The following is a 27,885-nucleotide window of genomic DNA, read 5'->3' as shown; positions in this document are numbered from 1 at the left end:
TCACTTTTGGGGGGTTTCTACTGTTTAGGCACATCAGGGGCTCTCCAAACGCGACATGGCGTCCGATCTCAATTCCAGTCAATTTTGCATAGAAAAGTCAAATGGCGCTCCTTTGCTTCCGAGCTCAGCCATGCGCCCAAACAGTGGTTTACCCCCACATATGGGGTGTCGGCGTACTCAAGACAAATTGTACAACAGCTTCTGGGGTCCATTTTCTCCTGTTACCCTTGGTAAAATAAAAATTTGGAGGCAAAAAGATCATTTTTGTAGAAAAAATGCGATTTTTTTTATTTTCACGGCTCTATGTTATAAACTTCTGTGAAGCACCTGGGGGTTTAAAGTGCTCACCACACATCTAGATAAGTTCCTTAAGGGGTCTAGTTTCCAAAATGGTGTCATATGTGGGGGGTCTCTACTGTTTAGGCACATCAGCGGCTCTCCAAACGTGACATGGCGTCCGATCTCAATTCCAGCCAATTCTACATTGAAAAAGTAAAACGACACTCCTTCACTTCCAAGCTCTGCGGTGCGCCCAAACAGTGGTTTACCTCCACATATGGGGTATCGACGTACTCAGGAGAAATTGCACAACAACTTTTGTGGTCTAATTTCTCCTGTTACCCTTGTGAAAATAAGAATTTGTGGGCGAAAAAATCATTTTTGTGAAAACAAATGCGATTTTTTATTTTCACGGCTCTACGTTATAAACTTCTGTGAAGCACTTGGGGGTTCAAAGTGCTCACCACACATCTAGATAAGTTCCTTGGGGGGTCTAGTTTCCAAAATGGTGTCACTTGTGGGGGGTTTCCACTGTTTAGGCACATTAGGGGCTCTCCAAACGCGACATGTCGTCCGATCTCAATTCCAGCCAATTCTGCATTGAAACAGTCAAACGGTGCTCCTTCACTTCCAAGCTCTGCGGTGCGCCCAAACAGTGGTTTACCTCCACATATGGGGTATCGGCGTACTCAGGAGAAATTGCACAACAAAATTTGTGGTTAAATTTCTGTTTTTACACTTGTGAAAATTTAAAAAAATGGTTCTGAAGTAAAATGTTTGCAAAAAAAAGTTAAATGTTCATTTTTTTCTTCCACATTGTTTTAGTTCCTGTGAAGTACGTAAAGGGTTAATAAACTTCTTGAATGTGGTTTTGAGCAGCTTGAGGGGTGCAGTTTTTAGAATGGTGTCACACTTGGTTATTTTCTATCATATAGACCCCTCAAAATCACTTCAAAGGTGATGTGGTCCCTAAAAAAAACATGGTGTTGTAAAAATGAGAAATTGCTGGTCAACTTTTAACCCTTATAACTCCCTAACAAAAAAAAAAAATTGTTTCCAAAATTGTGCTGATGTAAAGTAGACATGTGAGAAATGTTATTTATTAACTATTTTTTGTGACATATCTCTCTGATTTAAGGGCATAAAAATACAAAGTTTGAAAATTGCAAAATTTTAAAAATTTTCGCCATATTTCCATTTTTTTCATAAATAATCGCAAGTAATATCGAAGAAATGTTACCACTAACTTGAAGTACATGTCACGAAAAAACAATCTCAGAATCAGCGGGAACCGATAAAGCGTTCCAGAGTTATAACCTCATAAAGTGACACTGGTCAGAATTGTAAAAATTGGCTCGGTCATTAAGTACCAAATTGGCTCTGTCACTAAGGGGTTAAATTAAAAATAAACACTTTGGCATTTTGTTTTCTTACATGAGACAATCTGTATTAGATAAGAGAAATGTTGCAATTTTCACACTGGCCGCTGGAACTTTTTTAGATCCAGATTTCCTGTTGCTTAAAGAGGTGCTCCACTACATTGGATAATGCCCCAGCGATTTACACCTTTTTAGCAAAGTATTTTTGTAAATACTTTCTTCTGTCATTATGTGCCTGTGAGCGGCGTGATCGCTGCTTGCTCAGTTCGCAACAGGTGACCTTGGCTGCAGCCTCCGCTGATGTCACGTCAGCTTCTGGATTTCCTGGATTGACCCAGTTAAACCCCCATTGATTTACTGGGCTTTGGGCAGCATTTCACTGCACATGTGAAAGGTCATTGTGAAGGAAGGGGAGCATCACCTATTATGTTTGGTGGATCTTGTGTTATCAGCTGGGTATAGAGGTGTTACCGTTTTTTTTTAAATTCTGCCTCTGGTAAGGAAACTGCTGAAAACTTTTCCTGAAAAGGCAAGGGCGTACGAGTCTAAAAAAAAGTCTTAGTGGCTAGTTTGAAAATTGTTAGATTACCGTACTATTTTTTTTAAATTAAAGATCGTAATATGAATAAAATAAACATTGCCAAAAAAGTTTAAAAATTAATTGCAACATAAAAACCTGATTAAAAGAATATTTTTCTGATGATACATTTCTATTTTAAAATTGTCTCTAGCTTTTTAATATTTCATCTAATTGTATCATCTATCCTAAAGGGGTGGTCCAAAATCCAAATTCATTTTAATCCTAAAACCATCTAATTAATACCATTGTCTAAACTATTTGACCCTTTGTTTAAGAATCCCAGTGCATGCTGGGATACTCAAAGCAAGCATCATGACTACCCCAGCCTCTGCCCCCTCCCTGAAAGGAAGCGTCATCGGTGACATTTGTTTCAGGAGCTGAGCTAGTCCCTGTGTCTTGTAACAGTGTACTTTCTCGCCAACTCGGATCAGCAGTAACAAGCTGACAACAGAGCACTGTCAGTGCACATAGTAATAGTACCTGGTGATCAACGCTGCCCTCCGCAAGTGATGTCACTGCTCTGTTGCTGGCTCATTACTGCTCATGTGAGCCAGCGAGAGAGCGCACTGTCAGTGCACAGTTCACATTGTGCAAGGACTAGCTCAGCCCCAGGAATGAAAGTCGCTGATGTCGCTTTTTTTCAGGGAGGAGGCAGAAGCTATGGCAGTATCCTAGCATGCACTGGCATTTCAAATGAAGCGTCATCAAAAAAATAATCAGCTAGTGTAGTTAGGGAACGATGGGGATTTTTTAATGTACCGTAAGTATATTAGAAAACCGTTTAGATTCTGGCATTACGTAGGGATTTAAGATGAAAATTAACTTTGATTTCGGGACCGCCTCTGTGTTACGTGTACACACTTATCGTGGCACAGAACTGGGTAATTTCATCTTTTCTAGAGTTGTCGCGGATGGCATCCGTTGCAGCCTATAGGAGGCCAGATAGATCTTCAATGTGTTCGCCAAACATCTTAGGACATTATTCAGAACATGGAATGCTCTTTCCCGATTATTCCAAGATTATCAACTTCCCTAAGTTGACCGGCAATCATCTGACGAACGAACAAGATGTGAGTTTAGCTAATTAAAACTCATCGTTCTCAACAGCCCATTATCCTATGTAAGAAGGGATTCGCTGCCAAGACAAGAATACTCTGCACCAATGAGTAATACTATTGATTGTTGTATGTGCATGGAAGTGCAAGCAGCCTGTCTAAACTAGCCATTTTTGTCATTTTATAGTCTTGATCGACACATGTAAACCCATCATAAGTGACTAAAGGTTTTCCTCTAGTAACACGTGTGTGCTGAGGCCTTATACTTGCAGACTGTACTTTTCTCTATTACTACTCCAATCATTTACAACCACTGACAAAAATGAGGGAGGATGATGGGATAATGTCTTTATTTTTTCTTTATTTATTTTACTCCGTTATAAATTAGTGAATAGTACCATAAACTTAGAGCTTTACTTGTTCCTGTAGTCCTCCGTTAATGCACAGTGCAGAGCTGACATGTTTGTGGCTCAGAGAGGAACCTCTATCCGCACTTGTCTGCTGAAAGCAATACAACAGTGTTGCTGACCTTGGAGTCCAAACCATGTAATGTAGCCTTATTCGTGAATGAGTACTGATAAGGCAGTGTGACTTGTGTGCGAATGCTCACGTACTAGAAGCTAGATGCATATCAATTCTCAATACTGTAATCATGTGGGGTCCAGCCTTTTCAATTTGGTAATTTAACCTTCGAAAAAGTCATCAGTATTAGATTGAGTCCAACTTCAAACCAGTTGTTTGGAGAGGCTTCGGCACAAGTGCCAATGCCTTTTTTTTAGTGCTCACGTCATATTTTTTAGCTGTCGTTTGACATATTGTTTCAATTAAGTGAATGGAGTAATACTAAAATATCTTGAACGGCTGCAAAAAATAAAAATATACAGCACAAGTGAGTACAACACAACCTGAAAACTGACAAACTGTGAGGAGGATGCAACAATCGCTTGAGTGCTGTTAGTCGGGCCCTCATCTTGTAGCCTTGGAATAAGACATCAGTATTAGAAGTCTGGATAACCCCTTTAAACTGATGACTGATTGCCTTTACCGCTTTTAATATTTTGATTGAATGAAGCCAACTTGTAATCACATTGACCTAAATAAAAATAGAATATTTCTCCTTTTCATATGCTGTGTTTAATACATCAGTCGCAGCAGAGTTGTGATATTTTTTTTGCTTCTGCAATAATCCACAAGCATCAGATAAATTGTCTCTGGAATCACTTGTCCTGAGAGAGCTGCTCTTCACCAGCTAGGTAGTCACATGGTGTAAAGAATAGCTCTGTGATTGGTGAGCCGTTATGAATGACTGGGGTCACTACTGGAAAGTTATCTATCTTTGTACCGTGGGGTCAGTACTGGTCATTTTACACTGCACTTACTGCTTCTCCGTACTGCCATGTTGGACTCCCATGAAGCACTGGCTATGTGACATCTTCAGGAACAGGCAGCAGTATCAGAATGATCAAGACTACGTGCCTGCTTAGTGCTTATGCAAATAACATTCTCAGAGCTATTTTGTTAATATTTACCATAGCTCAGCCTAATGGGGATAGTCCTATGTATGAGATGTAAAGTGGATGACCGCTTATGCTTACTGCACATGCACGGTTTTCATTGTTACCATTTTGGTGTCCATATGATTTTTAATCTGCTTTTTGTTCCATTTTTTTGTAGGGTGATATGGACTTTTATTACTACTATTATTATTTTCCACTCCATTTGGCACCCTTCCTCATTACATGTTCAGCACGACTTGCCACTTTTCGCAATTTTATTAAACAGATGTCCTTAAGGGTACTGTCACACAGTGCAATTTTCGTCGCTACGACGGCACGATCCGTGACGTCGCAGCGTCGTATGATTATCGCTCCAGCGTCGTAGACTGCGGTCACACTTTGCAATCACGGCGCTGGAGCGATGCCGAAGTCCCCGGGTAACCAGGGTAAACATCGGGTTACTAAGCGCAGGGCCGCGCTTAGTAACCCGATGTTTACCCTGGTTACCAGCGTAAACGTTAAAAAAACAAACAGTACATACTCACATTCCGGTGTCTGTCCCCCGGCGTCTCAGCTTCTCTGCACTGTGTAAGCACCATAGCCGGAAAGCAGAGCGGTGACGTCACCGCTGTGCTCGCTTTCCGGCCGGCAGGCGCTCACAGTGCAGAGAAGCTGAGACGCCGGGGACAGACACCGGAATGTAAGTATGTACTGTTTGTTTTTTTAACGTTTACGCTGGTAACCAGGGTAAACATCGGGTTACTAAGCGCGGCCCTGCGCTTAGTTACCCGATGTTTACCCTGGTTACAAGCGAACACATCGCTGTCACACACAACGATCCAGCGATGTCAGCGGGTGATCAAGCGACAAAAGAAAGTTCCAAACGATCTGCTACGACGTACGATTCTCAGCGTGATGTCTGATCGCAGTAGCGTGTCAGACACAGCGATATCGTAACGATATCGCTAGAACGTCACGAATCGTGCCGTCGTAGCGATCAAAATTGCACTGTGTGACAGTACCCTAAGTGGCAATATGTATATATTTGTAGATACTCTCAGGTGTAACTGAATACAGTCCCATTGTCATGGAGATAAGATGACAGAACGAGCCCCCACCCTGTTTTTGCCCCTTAAGGCCATGTGCACACGTTCAGTATTTTTCGCGTATTTTTCGCTATAAAAACGTGATAAAATTGCGAAAAAAAAACGCTTACATATGCCTCCCATTATTTTAAGTGTATTCCGCATTTCTTGTGCAAATGTTGCATTTTTTTCCGCGAAAAAATCGCATCGCGGAAAAAAAATTCATTAAATTAAAAACGTTATAATGTCCGTCTATGTCTAGATGACGTCCGCCAAATCTCGACGGATCCGTCGCATGGCGGATGGAACGGAAAACCATCCGCCACAATCCGTCGCTAATGTATGTCTATGGGAAAATAGCGGATCCGCCAAAAAAAAAATGGCTTATCCGCTATTTGACGAAAATGGCGGTTTCAAACTGACGCCAAAAGACTGAAGTGTGAAAGAAGCCTAAGGCCTCTTTCACACTTCCGTCTTTTCAGATCCTTTGCAATGCGTCGTTTTGGGAAAAAAACGGATTCTGCAAATGTGCCCGCAGGATCCGTTTTTTTCCCATAGACTTGTATAAGCGATGGATCGCGACGGATGGCCACACGTCGCATCCGTCGTGCGACGGATCCATCGTGTTTTGGTGGACCGTCGTCTGGAAAAAAACGTTCAATGTAACGTTTTTTGTCTGCGTCGAAAAAACGTACAGCGACGGATCCTGCGGCATCCGTCGTTGGCTGGAATGGAAGCCTATGAACGCAGGATCCGTTGCTGTCCATCAAATGACGGAATCCAGCAACAGATTTCGTTTTTTTACACTGAGCATGCCTGGAAGGATTTCTATTCCTTTAATTTAACCCAATTTTCCTGCAGCTGCTGCAGCGACGGATCCATCAAAAAACAGGATCCGGTGCATCTGTTTTTTACAATTTGCACAGGATCCGTCTTTTCAACACTTTGACGGATTGTGATTGATTCTAAAAGACAAAAGTGTGAAAGAGGCCTAAGGCGCAAAAATATTGTTTCTTTTGGCTATTTCATGACATTTGTCCAGACCCATAGTAGGCAGTACCACATCAGCCTGATGCCACAGATGTTCTAATTCATCACAAACTGTGCTGTTCCTTACTCAAGAAATCTTGCCTGACTGGAGTAAGATCTTGTGATGGTACCTGCACCACTTTACAGACGTTCCTGATTTATTAAGGTGTGCTGTGGGGAGCCTCCCTTATGATTTTTCTCCTCATTGCTTTATCGTTTATAACCTACTTTCTCTGAAACGCATGTAAGTAGATCTATCACAAGATTTCACAATTCAAACTGCATTAATAAACACATTTGTCAAAAATAATAACGGGAACACTAAAATACCGAGATGTCACTGAATAAATAATTCCAGTTGGAATCTTTATTCATTACATAGTGGAATGCGTTGAGAACAATAAAACATGAAAATGATCAATGCCTCAAAACAAGGAAATGATGGTCAGTAGTGTGTGTGGCCTCCACATTCCTGTATAACCTCCCTGCAATGCCTGGGCGTGGTCCTGATGAGACGGCCGATGTTTTCCAGAGGGATTTCGTCCCAGGCCTGGATTAAAGCATAAGTCAACTCCTGGACAATTTGTGGTGCAACAGTTGGTTGGTGGATGGAAAGAGACATGATGTACCAGATGTGCTCGATTGGATTCCGGTCTGGGGAACGGGTGAGCCAGTCCATAGCATTAATGCCTTCATGCTGGAACTGCTGACACACTCCAGTCACATGCTGCCTAGCATCAGAAGGAACCCAGGGCCCACTGCACCTGCATATGGTCTCACAATGGGTCAGATGACCTCAACAGAATAATCTCCACGGCGTCTCTAGACTCTCACGTTTGTCACATGCTCAGTGTGAACCCGTTCTCATCCATGAAGGTCTAGGGCGTTAATGTCGAATCTGCCAATCTTTGTGTTCTGGCAAATCGCCCTGCACGGTGTTCGGCTGTAAGCACAACACTCACTTGTGGACGTCGGGTCATCATACCACCCTCATGGAGTCTGTTTCTGACAATTTCAGGAGACACATGGATGTTAGTGGCTTCTGGAGGTCATTTTGCAGGGATGTAGCACTGCTCCTCCTGTTCCTCCTTGCGCAGAGGAGAGATAGCGATCCTGCTGCTGGGTTATTGCAATCATACTGCCCCCTCCACGTCTCCTGCTGTACTGACCTGTCGTCTGGTATCTGCTCCATACTCTGGATGCTGTGCTGACAGGCACAGCTACCCTTCTTGCCACAGCTCACACTGATGTGCCATCCTGGATGGGCTGCACTACCTGAGCAACTTCTGTGGGTTGTAGACACCGCCATGTGCTACTGTACTGTACCTCTAGGGGTGAGGATAATGCAAAATTGACCAAAACAGCAAAAACGTTTGAGAGCATGATCTGTGGTCACCCCTGCAGAACTACTCCTTTATAGGGATTGTCTTGCTGTTCCATTTGCACAACAGCAGGAGAAATTGATTCACCATCTGTGTTGCTTTATAACTGGACAGGTTGATTTCACAGAAGTGTGATTGACTTGGAGTTACATTGTGTTGTTTGTGTTCCCTTTATTTTTTTGAGCAGTGTACATCTTACGTCTGATAAGGCAGCTATCTTTACTTTACTATCCCTTAAACTACAGGAGATTTCAGTACCCCATTCTGGGGGGCTAGTTGGGAACCCTAGCAGGTAAACTGCAAGCGATCATATATGAATCTTGAGGATGGATAGTCATTTATTTGATGAAAAATCCTTATGACATGGATTCTGAAAATGTTACCAAAATGAGGCTGTGTGCACACATTCAGGGTTTTTCACTATAAAAACGCAAAAAAAGCATACATTAAGGATCCTATTATTAGAATGCAATCCGCAATTTTTGTGCACATGTTTTTTTTCCGCGGCGGAATCGCATTCTGCAAAAAAGCGCAGCATGTTCATTCTTTGTGCTGAATCACGGGGATTCCGCACACATAGGAATCAATTTATCCGCTTACTTTCAGCAATGTGCGGCTGGTACCCAGGGTGGAGGAGAGGAGACCCTCCTCCAGGCCTTGGGAACCATGCATCTGTAAAGCGTTCCCGCTCCCCGCGATGCTTTGCGGCAATGACCTGTGATGACATAGCGGTCTCGTGTGATGCTACGTCATCTGGGGTCAGTGTTGCAAGGCATTATTGGGAACGGGAGCATCGCGAGGAGCAGGAACGCTGCAAGGGATGTCGGAAGGTGAGAATATCACGATTTTTTTAATTTTTTTATTTTTAACATTAGATCTTTTTACTATTGATGCAGCATCAATAGTAAAAAGTTGGTCACACTTGTCAAACACTGTTTGACAAGTGTGACCAACCTGTCAATCCGTTTTCCAAGCGATGCTACAGATCGCTTGGGAAACGCTAGCATTCTGCAAGCTAATTACGCTTGTAAAACGCTTGTGTTTAGCGGGAAAACGCATGCCAATTCCACATGCGTTTTACCCGCGGCACAGTTGCGGAAATTTCCGCTGCAATTCCGGACGTGTGCGCATAGCCTGAAGGTTTCCAAATCACCTGTGAATTGACCGGTAGTCCACTTTTATCACCACCACTTCAGTATCTATTAAATTGACAGCTGAGTGCTGCAGATATGTCAATCAGTCCCAGACAGTGAATGAGGATGGTGGTTACTCATATGTAGCACCTCTCCAGTCATACATGGAGGGGATGTTGGGACCCCCATTCTCTAGATTGATTGGGGTTCCTGTGATCCAACAGTTACATATTCTGATAGTGGAGAACACCTATAATTCCATGCACAATAAATTCAGCATTTCCCAAAGCATCCAACCATCTATTGACTTTTGGTTGTATGTGTATGCTCTATCTGTATGTTGCCCTAAATATTCCTCCTTTTCATACAGACTCTTCTTGAGTATGCTGAGAAATGGAAAGCTTCTGAGGACTCTCTGCCCCTACTGGAAGTGTACACAGTGGCCATCCAAAGTTACTCCAATGCCAGGCCATACCTCACATCGCAGTGTGAAAATGTCAGCTTGGTGCTGGAGCGGCTAGCTTTGTAAGTATGCTCAACAAAAAAAAATCTTTCTTTGTTTTCTTAGTACATTTTTTTTTGTCAATTTTGCAAACATGAAGTTCAAAAACAGCACTAGTGGGAGGAGTATCTATATTTTTTTACTACAGCATAGGATCCAAAATAATTTATTGAATCATATTTTTACTTTACTAAATAGTTTTAGGCCTTGTTCGGACACACACCTCTGAAACCCAGCTACAATTTAGAGTATAGTGCATGTGGACAAGTTTTTTTGGAGTGGAAAAGCCAGCACAGAAATTGGGGCACCTGTCGACATTCAGATTGACAGCATCGTCATTCTTTTGTGAGAATGTTGCCATACATTTGGTTACATCTTATACATATCCAATGTCCAAAATGATGAAAACAACCTCCAAAACAATACAACTAATCAAAATCCCCCATATACATGATAAAGAGGAAATGAGAGGGAAAACCAAAAAATAACGTATCAATAAAATAATATCTTTAATTATATAAATATTAAAATATACATACAAGGGACAATCACCAATAAATGAGGGTGACACAGCAACCCGGAACAAACAAATAATTGGACAGCTATAAGTATAAATAACACACCTAATCCATTATACGCATCTCTATTGCCAGTATTAAGCAGTAAAGCAGGCTTATATATGAAAACCTTTCCTCCCTACTGCAAGCAATGAGATTAAGGTAAAAAAGTGCATAGTGCAAAGAAGGTGTCTTAATATGATTCCATGTCCAGATATAAACCAAGTACAAATACTTACAAAGTTATTGTCCCGGTGGTGGTATCCTCAAAAACCCCGACAGCGCCGTTTCGCCGTAATGGCTTCCTCGATAGCACATGACACATGCCCCCTATCGAGGAAGCCATTACAACGAAACGGCGCTGTCTGGGTTTTTGAGGGTACCACCACCGGGACAATAACTTTGTAAGTATTTGTACTTGGTTTATATCTGGACATGGAATCATATTAAGACACCTTCTTTGCACTATGCACTTTTTTACCTTTATCTCATTGCTTGCAGTAGGGAGGAAAGGTTTTCATATATAAGCCTGCTTTACTGCTTAATACTGGCAATAGAGATGCGTATAATGGATTAGGTGTGTTATTTATACTTATAGCTGTCCAATTATTTGTTTGTTCCGGGTTGCTGTGTCACCCTCATTTATTGGTGATTGTCCCTTGTATGTATATTTTAATATTTATATAATTAAAGATATTATTTTATTGATACGTTATTTTTTTGTTTTCCCTCTCATTTCCTCTTTATCATGTATATGGGGAATTTGGTTACATCTGCAGATAATTCTGCAAGTAGGAAATTTTTTGTAATAGGATGCCTCTGTTATACTTGATTTCCCCTTCATCTATGTAGAAATTACAGGAAATATGTACAATTACAACCAGTAGGCGACTGCAAAATAGTTTTTATTCCCATGGGTAAAATGGTTCTTGCCACCCAGGGAATAGCAGGGAAAAGGCAATTAAGAAATTGACTCCTAAAATGTTTGCATTATCCCTTATCTAATTTTTTCTTATAAATTATTAAATCATAATATACACTTTCTCATTTGTTTTGTAGAAGCTGTGTTGAACTTCTGTTATGTTTGCCTCAAGAGTTACCCAGTGATCACTGGGAAAGATTTCAAGGCACGATAAAGGTAAAGTCTTTTATGTAAAAACGTTAAAGGGAACCTTGATATCAGTCGTGTCACTTGGGCTTCTTGCTGTAGTTTTGATAAAATCACACTGTTTTATCAGCAGGAGATTATTGTAACAGGGTCTACCGTGCTGGAGTACCTCTTTCAGTACCACCCCGTGTTTCAGGAGGTCCACTCTGCTTTGGCTGGAGTCTGAATGAAGGACGCTGGCTGGAATTGCTTGGTTACATGGGCGCATATAAAAGATCACTGCTTCTCCACGTATTTCCAGTGTGACAACGCTTTACTCACAGGACACAGAATATATCACACAGATACAGAGGGCAGGCCAATTGAAAAGCGGCAGGCCAGACATACATTACAATAGCCGCAGGTGGCCGGAGCCTGCCGATATTTACTGTGGGAATTACAAAGGTGGGGGAGGTCAGAAGGGGAATATCTTGTCCCCTCTGCCCAGGGGCACAGTCTGTGGGCTGATGCATTAGGGACATGCATCTCACATGGAACCTATTATACATACATATAACTGCACAACATTTTCTGGGTACTGGGGGGTTCCGTAACAATTATCATTAGAGGTCTAGTAAACCTGTTGCATGTAGTCCTCAATATTCATTAGCTCTGTATAACCCCGGCTCAAGCAATGATTGGCAACTTTCTGCCTATGCACAGTGTACACAGAAAGCTGCCAATCTGTTTATTTCTATTTTGACAGATTGGACTTTCCTGGAGGCAGCAATACCACATAGGTGTATTTTGTTTATTATGTTTAATGGGAGAAAAGGAGGGGGGAAATAATTAATCCTTAGGGGGCTGAAACTTTCTATCTTCTGCCATGTATTATATGCAGCAATGCTGTAGTATTGCTGCATATAGTAAAAATCATGGTCTCCTTTTGAAGCCTGGCCACATGATGGGTTTCAAGGGTGCTATATAGTGACAGGCACAGAGGTCTTCAATAGACCCCGGTTGTTAAAGCAACCTACCTGCACACAAATCGCATCATGAAAGTGCCAATGGGTACATAGGACAGCTGCATTTAACAGGTTAACAGTCGTGGCCAGAGCCTGCAGGTCCGGGCTGTAACACAGAAAAATTCCAAGTGAGGCAAACTTCTGGGAAAAAAATTCTATTGTTTTTTGGGTTTTGTGGTGAAAATGACCAGACAACTTGATTATGGCAAATAGTTCTTTATGATTTATGTAATGCAGAAAATGTGAAATTTAGAGTTAAAGAAAAAAAAAACTTGACGTTATTTTCTGAGACACATAGCGTTTATATTTTCATATTGATGGAGCTGTGTAAGGGCTTTTTTTCTTGTGTCCTGAGCTGTTATTTTTTTATTACCATTTTGGGGTACATATATTGTTATCTTATTTTTTTTTGGGGGGGGGGGGGGGGGGGAGTGTGTGGACCAGACAGTGACACATCTGGTATTCCTGCATGTAGTACTTGGTGTAAATAATTCTATGCTTTAATAGACTGGACATATAGTCACATTACAGTTTCTCCTATGGTGTTCAGTCTGTGTTGGGGACTGCTTCTAATGTAATCTATTGGTTCCCTGGTTCCCTGCAACCTTGTCATATGGTTGTTGCAGGCAAGTGTTTAGCTGTGCTGCACAGCTGGCATTTTCCCAGTATGAAGCAGGCTCAGCTCCTGAGCGGATTTCACATTTTTTTGTTTTAAGTGACTATATAATGTAAATGTCATAGTTTGCTAAGAATTTAAATTAATGTATTTATGACGACAAACTGACCATTGGGTTGTCTCTGGTTTGTGGCATTGGTTGGCGTTTTTCTGACTCTAGTCTTTGTCGTCTTCTTTTTTTCTTATCTGAATCTGGATGTTTTCAGCCAAAAGCTGAAGACCTTATTCTCACTGCGAGTTTCTCTGCAGTAGTGCATCACCCCCATTCACTGTGGACAGATGGGTATTTGCCCTATGATACTAGCTGATGTTGAAAATCTGTCAAAGAAAATAGGCTTTCTAGCTTTATTGTAAGCTAAGGATGCTGTAACCAGCGTGCAGTGCTACTTCAAATATAGTAACAGGTATAATTCATGGGTAAAGGCACCCTTACACGTTAGATAAAAGTAGTCTTGACACACTAATTTCAGCAGGACCTGCCAACACCCCCCAACATCAGGCTTTGATAATTTAATTGGCCATTCCTTTTATCTTAAAGGGAGAAAAGCTGCTGGCATAGGAATCTGGCTTCATTTTTCTTCAATCTCCCCATTGAAAACTCATTACTGCCTGCTGAATCAAGAGCTCATGTTATATGTGGGGCTCAGGAAAAATGGTTTTCTTTTCAGAATACAGTTATATTATGTGTACGGTCAATGTAATGTCACTAAATTCTTGCCTGCTGAACCATGGGTGCATGAATCAGCGTTACTGTTTGATTGCAGCAAGTAAGACTTTTTATGAAATACTAGTTTTAGAGAAAATATATTTAAATGAATCAGCCATGGACTATAAGAAGAAATTTATCATGTCTTTCCCATATCTGTACATAGAGAACTGTCATACAGCAGGACGGGGAAAAGCCAGCCGGGTACCTCAACTAACTGGTCACCTCTCTCCCTTTGGTCAATGGCTGACATGCCAAACTCCTGTTAGGTGGAATGTGTTTGAGAAAATGTCCTTTTCACTAGAATTTTGCATCTGTCCTTTTAGAGCGCCTGCTAACTTTATTTCCTCTCTCTCAGGCTGCACATACTAGATTGATGGAAAATGGCAGTCATGAGCTTGTGCTTTTGTACAATATGTCTCAAGAAGATGGTGTGTGGAGGGATACAATTTTGGATAAAATTCTTAATGAAGAAATCAAGGATCCTTATCACGGTAAGCACTGTATGACTTTCTTAAATGTTAGTCATGTGTGAAGAGGGAGCATTTTCTTTCTGATGGTAATGTACAGTCGTGTTCAGAATAAATGGCAATGTGTTCAAAGACATGCGTTCATCACTAGTTTTTATTTCCATGCATTGGGAACATTGCACACTGTTTTCTAATTAAAAACATGAAGAGAAATGTATATAATTTTTTAACCACTTTGGCAGTTAAAAAAAAAAAAAAAAAATAGCAGTGTCTGCATTTGTCTTTACAAACTCAGAATATGTATTATTCTTTTATGGATTTAGCATTCCTGTGAGTCGCTAACCTAATATTTGGTTGCATACCCACAGTTTTTTAGAACTGTTTCACATCTATGAGTCAACCAACTTCTGGTACCTGTCACCTGTTATTCCAGCCCGGATGCTTTGACACATCCCACAATTTTTTGGCATTTGTTGGCTTTGCCTCAGAAATGGCATTTTTTTAGTTCACCCCACAAGTATTCTATCGGATTAAGGACCGGGGATTGGGCTGGCCACTCTAGAACTTCAATTTTGTTGGACTAGAAACAAGATTTTGCTCTTTTACTGGCGTGTTTAGAGTCGTTGTCTTGTTGAAAGATCCATTTATTCGGTCTCCCGTGACAGCACCACAAGAGAGGGGATCTGCCCTTCAGGGACAGGAAACCTACAGACATAAAATGGCGGTGCCTCTCTCTCACATCAGTTGGCTTCCTGTCCTTGAGAAGGGAACCTCGTCAGACATACCTTTTGGTAGAAGATAGAAGTTTCGCCCGGGCCCGGCTGGCCGACTCAGGTAGCGGGGGTCCCCTGCCTTGGTCTGTCCAGTGTGCTGGAAGTGCCACACTGCAGGGGACCTGCAGAAGTAGGCGACAGCAGAGGAAGCAGCCTCCGGGAAGGGGAGCTCGCTTGAAGGTGGTCTGTCGCCGCGGGTGCTAGGTGAGTATGCTGCGTCTGTCCCTGGGGGCCACAACCAGGCTGGCGGTGGTGTTTCCCGGAGGCCGTGGCCTGTGCGGTTGTAAGCTCGCGCATTGATGTGGGGGTGGCTGCGGGGCGTCTGGTGCTCTCTGACGGCAGGGCTGGGTCGCAACCTGTGTGATGCGGCCAGCTTGGGACGGAACCTGGTGACGTGGCCACAGGCTTGATGCGTCGGGCATGCGCAATAGGTGCCGCGGGCGGTCCTTGATGACGCAGCCGGGTGTGCCCTGATGACGTCTCGGGGTCGCCGGAAAACATGGCGGCCCCCAACGGAAGGTGCAGGGCACGCCCGAGCGGCGGTGGAAGGCCATGAATGAAACGGGTCCAGGCCGAAGGGGGAGGTAGCCGCACGGGGGGCATTCAGCAGTCAGAAGAGCACAGGGCAGACCAATGGAGAAATCCTGCTGGCCCCGAGCGGGGGTGGTACGTGAGGGGGTGACCGGCTATTTAAGGAAGCCAGGATGGCGATCCGGTGCTTCCGGGTCCATTTTTTAAGATGGAGTCACCAAAGCAGCTGATGCAACAGCAGTCACCAGGGCAGCAGCAACTCGCGGAGAAGCCCTATGTAAGAACCACCCAGCGACGGTCTAGTGGCAGTGGTCACGCTGATGGCTTAAGGACCAGTCAAACGAATAGGCCGGACAAATCTTCAGCCCATAAGAACAATCAAGCAGCTGAGAGTGACCCCCCTGCGGATTACGGTACCACTCAGTACACGTCACGGGTAAGTGATCTTCCGGAAAGTTCACTTGGTGATGTACTATTCCCCTTTTTTTCTCCAATTTTGTCAGAGGAGGAAATGTACCTCTAAGGCGAAGCACAAAGAGAATGCGGAGTGCTGCTGCCGCAATACTATGAAAAAAAACTGTGCCGGCCATGCATACAGAGTTTAGTGGCAGAAGAGTCTGCAGACTTTACATCTAGTTTAAGGGAGAAGGTCAGAGCAGAGGTTAGGGGTTCAGTCAGCTCCCTTTCCCAGGAGAGTCCTTAGGAGAAGAGAACCTAGATCTCCTGTGTCTGTATCAGGGAGTGATTCGGGGGAAGTAATATTGGATTCATCCCCATCATGCTCAGAGGCCCGGTGAAGCTGCTGCTGTTTTACCCTTCGCCACGACAGCACCCCACATGAGAGAGAGGGATCCGCCCATAGGAACAGGAAACCTACAGAATAAAAGGAGGCGGTCCCCTCTCCTCCTCAGTTTAGGTTTCCTGTTTCTATGGGGAACCCGAAGTACCTACAGTTTAAGGATTCCTGGGGCCATGCACCCGCCTGCGTCGGTCTCCGTGGGAACGGCAGGGGCTGCGGTACCAGAGGCAGCGTCGGGGGAGCCACTGTTTGCAGCCTCCCCCCTCGTCTGATCGTCGCCATGGTCCGGGTTCGGTGCCGCTGGTCCGCCCGGCTCCATGAGGACGCGCGCGCTCAGCGGCCGGCTTCTTATCCAGCAGCCGCCGCATGGTAAGGAGGAGCGGCGCGTCTAACCCGGAAGTCGCTGGAGCACTTCCGGGTTGGGTCCGGGGAGGCAGGAGATTCGGCGCCAGATTTAAAAGTGCGGCACTAGCGTCGGCCGGTGTGTGTAAGTATGGCTTCACCGGCCGATGCAGCGCACTTGCCTGTAACAGAGCGGTCTCCCAGTAAGGAGACAAGCGCCAGGAGCAGCACTAAAAGTGGAGATCGATCCCAGGAAAAGCGGTCTGCCACCAAACAGAAGGATGTTTCTTCAAAGAATCCGCCTCCAGAACCGGTACCTGTCAGCTTCACTGGGTGAGTTTTTAAAAGAGTCTCTTCCCATATGCTGATATATGTTCCTCCTGTATCCCCTTCCTCTAGACTAAGAAAAGGACACATAAAACCAAACATAAAGAATGTGCCTTATGCTTACAACCCCTCCCGGACTCATACACAAAAAGATTATGTGCAGAGTGCATCATATTGACCTTACGGGAAGAAAACGTAATGACTCCGTCTGACGTTAGAGCCATAATACGTGAAGAGATGCAGGGTTTGGCGCATACGAGTAGCACCAGTACCCGTCAGCCCAGCAGGTCCCGATCTCCAGTAAGCTCGGAGTCAGAGGTAGTACAAAAATCCTCTGATGAAGAGGAGTCCCAGCCAAGTTCATCGGAATATGAAGGAGGCCTTTGTCTACCAAATAGTAGTGTAGACAGTTTAATTAAAGCCGTCAGGAGCACGATGGGGTGCCCAGATGAGAAGGGAAAGAAGTCAGCGCAGAACATCATGTTTGCGGGGTTAGGACAAAGGAAACGAAGGTCCTTCCCCGCCATACCCACAATTAAAGAGCTGGTTAAAAAAGAGTGGGAGAAACAACACACGAGAGGATTCTTACCATCCTCTGCTAAAAGACGCTACCCCTTCAGTGATGAAGAACTTAGTTCCTGGCAAAAGATACCAAAGGTTGATGCTGCAGTGGCTTCAACTTCTAAACAGTCGGTCTTGCCTGTGGAGGACTCAGGGACTTTAACTGATCCGTTAGACCGAAAGGCAGAAGCCTTACTTAAGAGGTCATGGGAGGCTAATACGGGGGCATTCAGACCAGCCATCTCTAGCACCTGCACTGCAAGGTCACTGCTAGTATGGACAGAGCAGCTGGAGGAACAAATTAGAGGTGGAGCTTCGAGAAATAAAATTCTGTCGAAAATCCCTCTAATGAAAGATGCAGTAGCATTTCTAGCAGATGCGTCGGTGGATTCGCTACGCCTAACAGCCAGGTCAGCCGGCCTAGTAAACACAGCCCGCGAGCACTCTGGTTGAAAAATTGGAAAGGGGACGCACAGGCCAAAGCAAAACTTTGTGCGATCCCCTGCCAGGGTGAGTTCCTATTTGGGAAAACTCTGGGCGAGCTCTTAAATAAGGCAGGAGAGCGGAAGAAAGGCTTCCCTAACCAGTACCTTCCCTCTTACAGGAGAGCTTTCAGGAGACGCCCCTTTACCAGAAACAAACCTACTGAACAAAGGGAGCGCTGGGAGACAAAGGATCCAAAACAAAAAGGTGCTCTGTTTTCGGGATCCTATAACCAAAAACGTAACAAGTACCGTTAATTATGAAGTGGGCGGTAGATTGAAATATTTCTTTTCTAAATGGAAGCTGATAACATCTAGTCTTTGGATTCTGGACATTGTTGAAAACGGATTAAAATTAGAATTTGATAGAATCCCTTGGGATTCTTTTATTGTAACATCTCCGAGAGGTCAACAACAACAAGAAGCTCTAGAATCAGAGATCCTGTCGCTTCTATCTAAAAAAGTATTGATAGAGGTTCCACGAGATCAAGAAGGGAGGGGGTTCTATTCCCCTTTATTCTTGATCAATAAGCCAGATGGTTCATTTAGAACCATCATAAACCTCAAAAAACTAAATTCCTTTTTGCGTAACCACACTTTCAAAATGGAATCCATTAGTTCTACCATCAAGCTTTTGTTCCCTAGGTGTGTCATGGCCGGGATAGACCTAAAAGATGCATACTATCATCTTCCCATACATACCGAACACCAGCAGTATCTAAGAGTAGCAGTCATCCTGCAGGGACAGGTTCGTCACTTTCAATATGTAGCAATGCCATTTGGGCTTTCTATGGCCCCCCGCATTTTTACAAAAGTAATGTTAGAAGTGATGGCTCATCTACGCCAACGGGACACTTTAATAATACCCTACCTGGATGACTTTTTAGTGATAGGAGATTCTGTGGCTCAATGTAAATTGCGGTTGTCTAACACAATCTCATCCCTGCAGGAGTTGGGTTGGATTATCAACTTCGAAAAGTCCAGATTGAAGCCAGACACTACTCAAATGTTTCTAGGGATCCAGCTAGACTCCGTAAGTCAAAAAAGCTTCCTCCCACATTCAAAGAGAATGACTATACAGTCAAAGGTGTCAGGAGCAATAAGAAACCCCTACATGACACTGAGAAAGGCTATGTCCTTATTAGGATCATTGTCCTCATGTATCCCGGCTGTACCATGGGCTCAATTCCATACCCGCCAATTACAGTACGAAGTACTGTCAGCCCAGGGACGGAAAGGACACCTAGAGAGTAAACTAACTCTCTCTAGAGATGTCGTAGAATCTCTATCCTGGTGGCTAGATATGGGACACCTTTCAGGAGGCGTACCTTGGATAGTAGATCCATCCAAAATAATTACTACCGACGCCAGCCCTACGGGATGGGGTGCACATATGGAAAATGATGTAGTCCAGGATACCTGGAATCAGGCAGAATCATCATGTTCTTCAAATTGGAAAGAATTAACAGCAGTAGGGAAAGCCTTAAAATATTTTCTTCCACAGATTCAAGGAGCAGATGTAAGAGTTTTCTCAGACAACTCCACCACAGTGGCCTATGTAAACCGTCAGGGCGGTACACGGTCAGGAAGTCTGATGACCATCGCAGGGGAGATCTTCCAGTTCGCAGAGATTCATCTGGCATCTCTAACAGCCCTACACATCAGAGGAGTAGAGAATACCAAAGCGGACTACCTCAGTCGAAACAGGCTGCGCCAGGGAGAATGGTCCTTAAACAGAACCGTGTTCCGACTAATAACAAAAGCATGGGGAGTGCCTCAAATAGATCTATTTGCCACAAGAGGCAACAGACAGGTAGAAAGATTCGCTTCCCTGAACTCCTTGGATCATCCAGACATACTGGACTCCCTACACCATCCTTGGAACTTCAGACTGGCTTACGCCTTTCCTCCAATGTCTCTAATCCCGCTAGTGATCAGGAAGATCAGGAGGGAACGGGCAAGGGTGATCCTCATCGCACCCTTCTGGCCAAAGAGGCCGTGGTTCTCCTGCCTCCAGAGCATGTGTCTATGCGAGCCATGGATTCTTCCATTGGACAGGGAACTACTGTTCCAGGGGCCGTTTTTCCACCCGCAAGTGAAAGGGCTTCACTTGACGGCGTGGAACTTGAGCGGCAGTTACTAAGCTCAAGGGGTTTTTCAGAACAACTAGTAAAAACCCTGCTACTAAGTAGGAAAAGATCTACCACCCTGATATATAGCAGGGTATGGAAAAAATTCCTAAACTTTCATACAATACCATTCACTAAACACGTTCCGATAACACCTATCCTAGAGTTCCTACAAAAAGGTAGAGAATTAGGACTATCAGTAAACACCTTAAGAGTCCAGATATCAGCGTTAGCCCTATATGGATATAATATAGCCGCTGATAGATGGGTCTCCAGATTCATTAAATCTTGTGAACGAAGTAACCCGGTACATATTCCCCGTCTACCTCCGTGGGATTTAAATCTAGTGCTAGAGGCCTTAACCAGCTCCCCATTTGAGCCTCTAGATTCTATACCTCTAAATGTCCTCACATATAAAGTAGCCCTCTTGGTAGCCCTGACCTCAGCCAGACGTGTTAGCAACATCCAGGCCCTATCAGTAGACCCACCTTTCTTACTGATATTCCATGATCGAATAGTCCTAAAACCAGACCCCTCATACCTCCCTAAGGTAGCATCCGCCTACCACAGGTCACAGGAAATATTTCTCCCTTCCTTTTTTGATTCTCCTGTAACCCCTGAACAACATAAGTTCCACACCTTAGATGTCAGAAGAGCCATCCTGACTTATATAGAAAGGTGTCAAACATGGAGGGAGAGTAGGGCTCTGTTTATCTCCTTTCAGGGCCACAAGAAAGGACATGGGGTCACGAGAGCTACCATATCTCGATGGATCAGAGATGCTATCTGCTTGGCCTATACATCAAAAGGCGAGATTCCTCCAGTGGGTATTAAAGCGCACTCAACACGAGCCATGGCTTCCTCCTGGGCGGAACAAGCGGATGTCCCGATCCATTTAATATGTAAGGCCGCAACTTGGTCTACACCTTCTACCTTTTACAACCATTATAGACTTGATCTATCTTCATCTTCTGATTTGGCCTTCGGTAGAGCTGTTCTTAGTACAGTAATCCCACCCGAATAATGACTCTCTGAAAGTCTCTCATGTGGGGTGCTATCGTGGCGAAGGGTAAAAAGCCGGATTACTCACCGGTAATGCTCTTTTAATGAGTCCACGACAGCACCCATTTACAACCCTCCCTGATTATGCACAGCTCTTTCTTTAGATTCACAAATAATGGTTGTATAGAGTTTTTAAGATATTTTGCTGAATAAGAATTAATACTAAAGCTTTTGCGGTTCCCTTTTTATACTCTGTAAACTAAACTGAGGAGGAGAGGGGACCGCCTCCTTTTATTCTGTAGGTTTCCTGTTCCTATGGGCGGATCCCTCTCTCTCATGTGGGGTGCTGTCGTGGACTCATTAAAAGAGCATTACCGGTGAGTAATCCGGCTTTTCCCACTGGACCGGGTGAACCGGCTAGCGAAGGCGGTAAACAGTACAATGGGTATTGTGGAACCCCGTCCGAAGAGGTCCATGCAGGACATGATGTTTGAGGGGCTGGATCGGAAAGTCTGCAAATCCTTTCCCGTGAACGAAAAGATCAATTCACTGATTACACGGGAGTGGAAAAGACCCGAGAGGAAAGGTTCTCTACCTCCAGCCTTCAAAAAGATACTCATTTGAGGAATCCGCCTCATCCTCGTGGAATAAAGCCCCAAAATTAGACACAGCAGTCGCTAAAGCATCCAGGAAAATCTCTCTACCATTTGAGGACATGGGAAGTTTGAAGGACCCGTTGGACAAGAAAGCGGACATTTTTTTAAAGGTTGCCTGGAAAACATCAGCAGGATCCCTTAGGCCAGCAGTAGCTGCTACCTGCACAGCTAGATCATTAATGGTGTGGCTAGACCAATTAGAGAAACAACTTAAAGGGAATCTGTCACCCCAAAAATGGCCTATAAACTAAGACCACCGGCATCAGTGGCTTATCTACAGCATTCTGTATTGCTGTAGATAAGCCCCCGATGTATCCTGAAAGATGAGAAAAAGAGGTTAGATTATACTCACCCAGGGGCGGTCCTGCTGCGGTCCGGTCCTATGGGCGTCGCGGTCCGGGTCCGACGGCTCCCATCTTCATGCGATGTCATCCTCTTCTTGCCGCGGCTCCTGCGCAGGCGTACTTTGTCTGCCATGTTGAGGGCAGAACAAAGTACTGCAGTGTGCAGGTGCCAGGAAATGTCAAAGAGGCCCCCTGCGCACTGCAGTACTTTGCTCTGCCCTCAAGAGGGCAGACAAAGTACGCCTGCGCAGCAGCTGCAACAAGAAGAGGACGTGATCGTATGGAGATGGCAGGCGCCGGACCGCGACACCCATCGAACCGGACCGCAGTGGGGACCGCCCCTGGGTGAGTATAATATAACCTGTTTTTCTTATCTTTCAGGATACATCGGGGGGCTTATCTACAGCATTACAGAATGCTGTAGATAAGCCCCCTGATGCCAATGGCCTTAGTTTATAGGCCATTTTTGGGGTGACAGATTCCCTTTAAAGAGAAAGCTTCTAGAGAAGATATCATTTCCTCCCTTCCTATGATACAGGGAGCAGCTGCCTTTTTATCAGATGCTTCTGCTGACTCAGTAAGATTAGCAGCAAGGACGGCGACCCTTTCAAGTGCTGCTCGCAGGGCCTTATGGTTAAAATTTTGGCCGGGGGATATTCAGGCCAGATCTAAATTGTGCAGTATTCCATGCGAGGGAGTGCATTTGTTTGGCACAGTACTGGATGAGCTTCCGGAGAAGGCAGGGTAATGCAAGAAAAGGTTCCCTACCTTGACGGGATCTTCATACAGGCGAGACTTCGGCAGGAGATGGTCCGGCCGTAGGGGGTCAGCTAGAGATAAGAACAGATGGGACAGCAATAAGAAAAAATGTAGAGGATATATGTTCAGTTCCTCCCGGGATCACAGAAAACCGACCAAATGACTGACGACCCAAGTGGGAGGAAGGTTCACGGCCTTCTACCCTGCCTGGTCAAGGATTTCGAATAGTCCATGAATACTTGATATTATCAGAGCAGGACTTAAATTTGAATTCCAGGAGAGACCTCAGGATAGGTTCGTCTTCTCCCATCCGTTCTTCACCTGCAGAGCAACAGGCATTGGAGGCAGAGGTCCGGGAACTGCAGCAGAAGGCAGTCTTGGTAAAGGTTCCTGCATCACAAAGAGGGTAAGGGGTTCTATTCCCCCCCTCTTCCTGATTAAGAAACCGGTTGGTTCTTTTCAGACTATTATCAACTTGAAGGTTCTCAATAGGTTCCTGTTGGTCCCTTCCTTCAAAATAGAGTCAATAAGATCAGCAATAAAACTGCTTTTTAAAGATTGCTTCATGGTAGTATTAGATCTTAGAATGCCTACTATCATGTTCCAATACATGCAGATCACCAACAGTACCTTAGGGTGGCGGTGTCAATAGAGGGTGTGATAAGTCACCTCCAGTTTAGTCGCCATGGCTCCCCGAGTATTTACGAAGATAGTGGCATCACTATCATCATGGCGCATCTTCATGAGCAGAACATGCTGGTGATCCCTTATCTGGATGACTTTTTGATTGTGGGTCACTGTCACACACTGCACTTCAGTTAGAGAAAGTAAGGTCTGTTCTTCAGAAATTGGAGTGGCTTATTAATATTAAAAAGTCACAGTTGCAGCCCCTGAAGGTGCAGGAATTTCTGGGGCTTGGCCTGGACTCTACGACTCAGGAATGTTGGCTACCAGAGTCAAAGGTTGATAGTATTCAGCGGCAGGTGCTCAGGGCAGTAAATAATCCATCGATGTCCCTTAGAGGGGCGATGTCACTCTTGGGCTCTCTTGCGTCTTGCATTCTGGTGGTTCTCTGGGCCCAGTTCCACACTAAGGTCCTGCAGTGGGATGTAATGAATAATGATCGTCAGCTAGGTGGGTGCTTGGAGAATAAATTTTCGTTGTCCCCCTCTACTGTACAGTCGTTACACTGGTGGTTACACTTGAGGAGTTGCCTGGGTAAACCATGTCTCCCGAGTAGTTACTACGGACGCTAGCCCTGGGGGGGTGCATATGGGGATAGGTGGATCCAGGGGGATTGGACACATTCTGAACAGAGTGCGTCATTTAACTTCAAGGAGTTGTTACCTGTAGAACGAGCATTAAGTAGACTCCTTGTGTCCCTACTGGGCCGACATGTCAGACTGTTCTCGGACAATCAGGTAACTGTCCTACATTAACCACCAGGGGGGGAACTCGGTCCAGGTCATTAATGGAGGTGGCAGATAGTATTTTTCAGATGGCCGAATCTCATCTGCTGTCACTAACATCCCTTGGTTTGGTTTTCCATTTGAAAGCATTGGAGATAAGTGTTACCCTCTCCAATCAACATTTTAATCAAAGTACGCTGTTCTTCTGAACAATGTCTTGAATGACCCATAGATCCTCAGGTTTTCAAGGAGAAATGCATGTACAACATGTCCTGGCTTCACCCTGAGGCTATGTGCACACGCTGCGGATTTTGCTGCAGGTCCGCAGCGTTTCCGTAGCTGCGGATCTGCAGCAGTTTCCCATGCGTTTACAGCACAATGTAAACCTATGGGAAACGCAATCCGCAGTGCACATGCTGCGGAAAAAACGCGCGGAAACGCAGCGGTTTACATTCCGCAGCATGTCAATTCTTTGTGCGGAATCTGCAGCAGTTTTACACCTGCTCCATAATATAAAACCGCAGATGAAAAACCGCAGTGGAATCCGCACAAAAATCGCTGTAAATCCGTAGGAAAAAAGCAGTGCTTTTGACCTGCGCATTTATCAAATCCGCTGCGGAAAAATCTGCAGTGGACTTTTCTACGTGTGCACATACCCTTAACCCCCAAGGGTGGTTTGTGTATTAATGACCGGGCCAATTTTTACATTTCTGACCACTGTCTCTTTATGAGGTAATAACTCTGGAACGCTTCCATAGATCCCAGTGATTCTGACATTGTTTTCTCGTGAGATATTTTACTTCACGTTAATGGTAACATTTATTTGATATGACTTGTGTTTATTTGTGGAAAAAAATGGAAATTTGGCGAAAATTTTTGAAAATTTCACAATTTTCTAACTTTGAATTTTCATGCCCTTAAAGCACAGAGATATGTTACACAAAATACTTAATAAGTAACATTTCCCACGTCTACTTTACATCAGCACAATTTTGGAAGCAACATTTTTTTTTTGGTTAGGACGTTATAAGGGTTAAAAATATGACCATACATTTCTCATTTTTATAACACCATTTTTTTAGGGACCACCTCACATTTGAAGTCACTTTGAGGGGTCTATATGATAGAAAATTCCCAAAAGTGATACCATTCTAGAAACTGCACCCCTCAAGGTGCTCAAAACCACATTCAAGAAGTTTATCAACCCTTCAGGTGCTTCACAGGAATTTTGGAATGTGGAAGGAAAAAATGAACATTTAACTTTTTGTCACAAATTTTACTTTACACCCAATTTTTTTATTTTTGCAAGGGTACATTTAACTTTTTTTTTCAGAAAATTTTTTTATTCAGATCCAGTTTGTTTTTTTACCAAGGCTAACAGGAGAAATTGGACCACAAAAGTTGTTGTCCAATTTGTCCTGAGTATGCCGATACCCCATATGTGGGGGTAAACCACTGTTTGGGCGCTCGGAAGGGAAGGAGAACCATTTTACTTTTTCAACGCAGAATTGGCTGGAATTGAGATCTGACGTGATGTCGCGTTTGGAGAGCCCCTGATGTGCAAACAGTGGAAACCCCCCCCAATTCTAACTCCATCCATAACCTGAACATACCCCTAACCCTAATCCCAACCTTAGCCACACCCCTAACACTAATCCCAACCCTAACCACACCTCTAACCCTGACACACCCCTAATCCCAACCGTAAACGTAATCCTAGCCCTAACTTTAGCCTCAACCCTAAAGGCCCCGTCTCACTAAGCGATTTACCAACGATCACGACCAGCGATACGACCTGGCCGTGATCGTTGGTAAGTCGCTGTGTGGTCGCTGGGGAGCTGTCACACAGACAGCTCTCTCCAGCGACCAACGATCAGGGGAACGACTTCGGCATCGTTGAAACTGTCTTCAACGATGCCGAAGTCCCCCTGCAGCACCCGGGTAACCAGGGTAAACATCGGGTTACTAAGCGCAGGGCCGCGCTTAGTAACCCGATGTTTACCCTGGTTACCAAAAAAATCAAACAGTACATACTCGCCTTTCGGTGTCCAGGTCCCTTGCCGCCTGCTTCCTGCTCTGACTGAGATCCGGCCGTACAGAGAGAGCAGAGCGCAGCGGTGACGTCACTGCTGTGCTCTCACTTCTCACTGTACGGCCGGCAGTCAGTGAGAGCAGGAAGCAGACGGCAAGGGACCTGACGGACATCAGAAGGCGAGTATGTATTGTTTGTTTTTTTTTTACATTTACGCTGGTAACCAGGGTAAACATCGGGTTACTAAGCGCGGCCCTGCGCTTAGTAACCCGATGTTTACCCTGGTTACCAGTGAAGACATCGCTGGATCGGTGTCACACACACCGATTCAGCGATGTCAGCGGGGCCTCAACGACCAAAAAAAGGTCCAGGCCATTCCGACACGACCAGCGATCTCGCAGCAGGGGCCTGATCGCTGGTACGTGTCACACATAGCGAGATCGCTATGGAGGTCGCTGTTGCGTCACAAAACTTGTGACTCAGCAGCGATCTCGCTAGCGATCTCGCTATGTGAGACGGGGCCTTAACTGTAGCCCTAACCCTAATGGGAAAATGGACATAAATACATTCTTTTATTTTATTATTTTTCCCTAACTAAGGGGGTGACAAAGGGGAGTTTGATTTACTATTTATAGTGGGTTTTTATTTTTGGCAGCTGCATCACCACATTTTGAAAGCTATAATTTTTCCATATTTTGGCTCACAGTCCTGTAAAGTCTTGTTTTTTGCAGGACGAGTTGACGTTTTTATTGGTACCATTTTCAGGTACATGACATTTTTTGATCACTTTTTATTATGATTTTTCAAATGAACAAAAACCAGCATTTCATGAATTTCTTTTGGGTGGGGCGTTTATACCGTTCCACGTTTGGTAAAATTGATAAAGCAGGTTTATTCTTCGGGTTAGTATGATTACAACAATACCTCATATCATTTTTTTTATGTTTTGGAGCTTTTATACAATAAAAACTATTTTACATAAAAAATAATTATCTTTGCATCCCTTTACTCTGAGGGCTAAAACTTTTCTATTTTTTCGCTGATGACGCTGTATGGCGCTCGTTTTCTGCTGGACAAGATGACGTTTTAAGTGGTACCATGTTTATTTAGATCTGTCTTTTTGATTGCGTGTTATTCCACTTTTTGTTCGCCGGTATGATGATAAAGCATTGTTTTTTGCCTCGTTTTTATTTATTTTTTACAGTGTTCACTGAAGGTTTTAACTAGTGGAACAGTTTTGTAGGTCGGGTCGTTTCGGACGCGGCGATACTAAATATGTGTACTTTTATTGTTTTTTT

At 44.2% G+C, this 27,885-nt stretch overlaps 1 protein-coding gene across 2 annotated transcripts in view; it reads left to right on the top strand.

The window, feature by feature from the left end:
* ZNF292 (zinc finger protein 292) overlaps positions 1 to 27,885 on the top strand; it is a 128,407-nt gene that overhangs the window by 65,556 nt on the left and 34,966 nt on the right. For both annotated transcript variants that reach the window (XM_077289767.1, XM_077289766.1), the window contains 3 exons: positions 9,789 to 9,943; positions 11,537 to 11,615; positions 14,330 to 14,465. In XM_077289767.1, coding sequence (XP_077145882.1) covers positions 9,789 to 9,943; positions 11,537 to 11,615; positions 14,330 to 14,465 — 370 coding nt within the window. The remainder of the gene's footprint in view (positions 1 to 9,788; positions 9,944 to 11,536; positions 11,616 to 14,329; positions 14,466 to 27,885) is intronic.

The sequence above is a fragment of the Ranitomeya variabilis genome, chromosome 2 (genome assembly GCF_051348905.1).
Source record: "Ranitomeya variabilis isolate aRanVar5 chromosome 2, aRanVar5.hap1, whole genome shotgun sequence".
Lineage (NCBI taxonomy): Eukaryota > Metazoa > Chordata > Amphibia > Anura > Dendrobatidae > Ranitomeya > Ranitomeya variabilis.
Note: the sequence above shows the minus strand (reverse complement) of the source record. Positions and strands in the feature narration are given on the sequence as shown.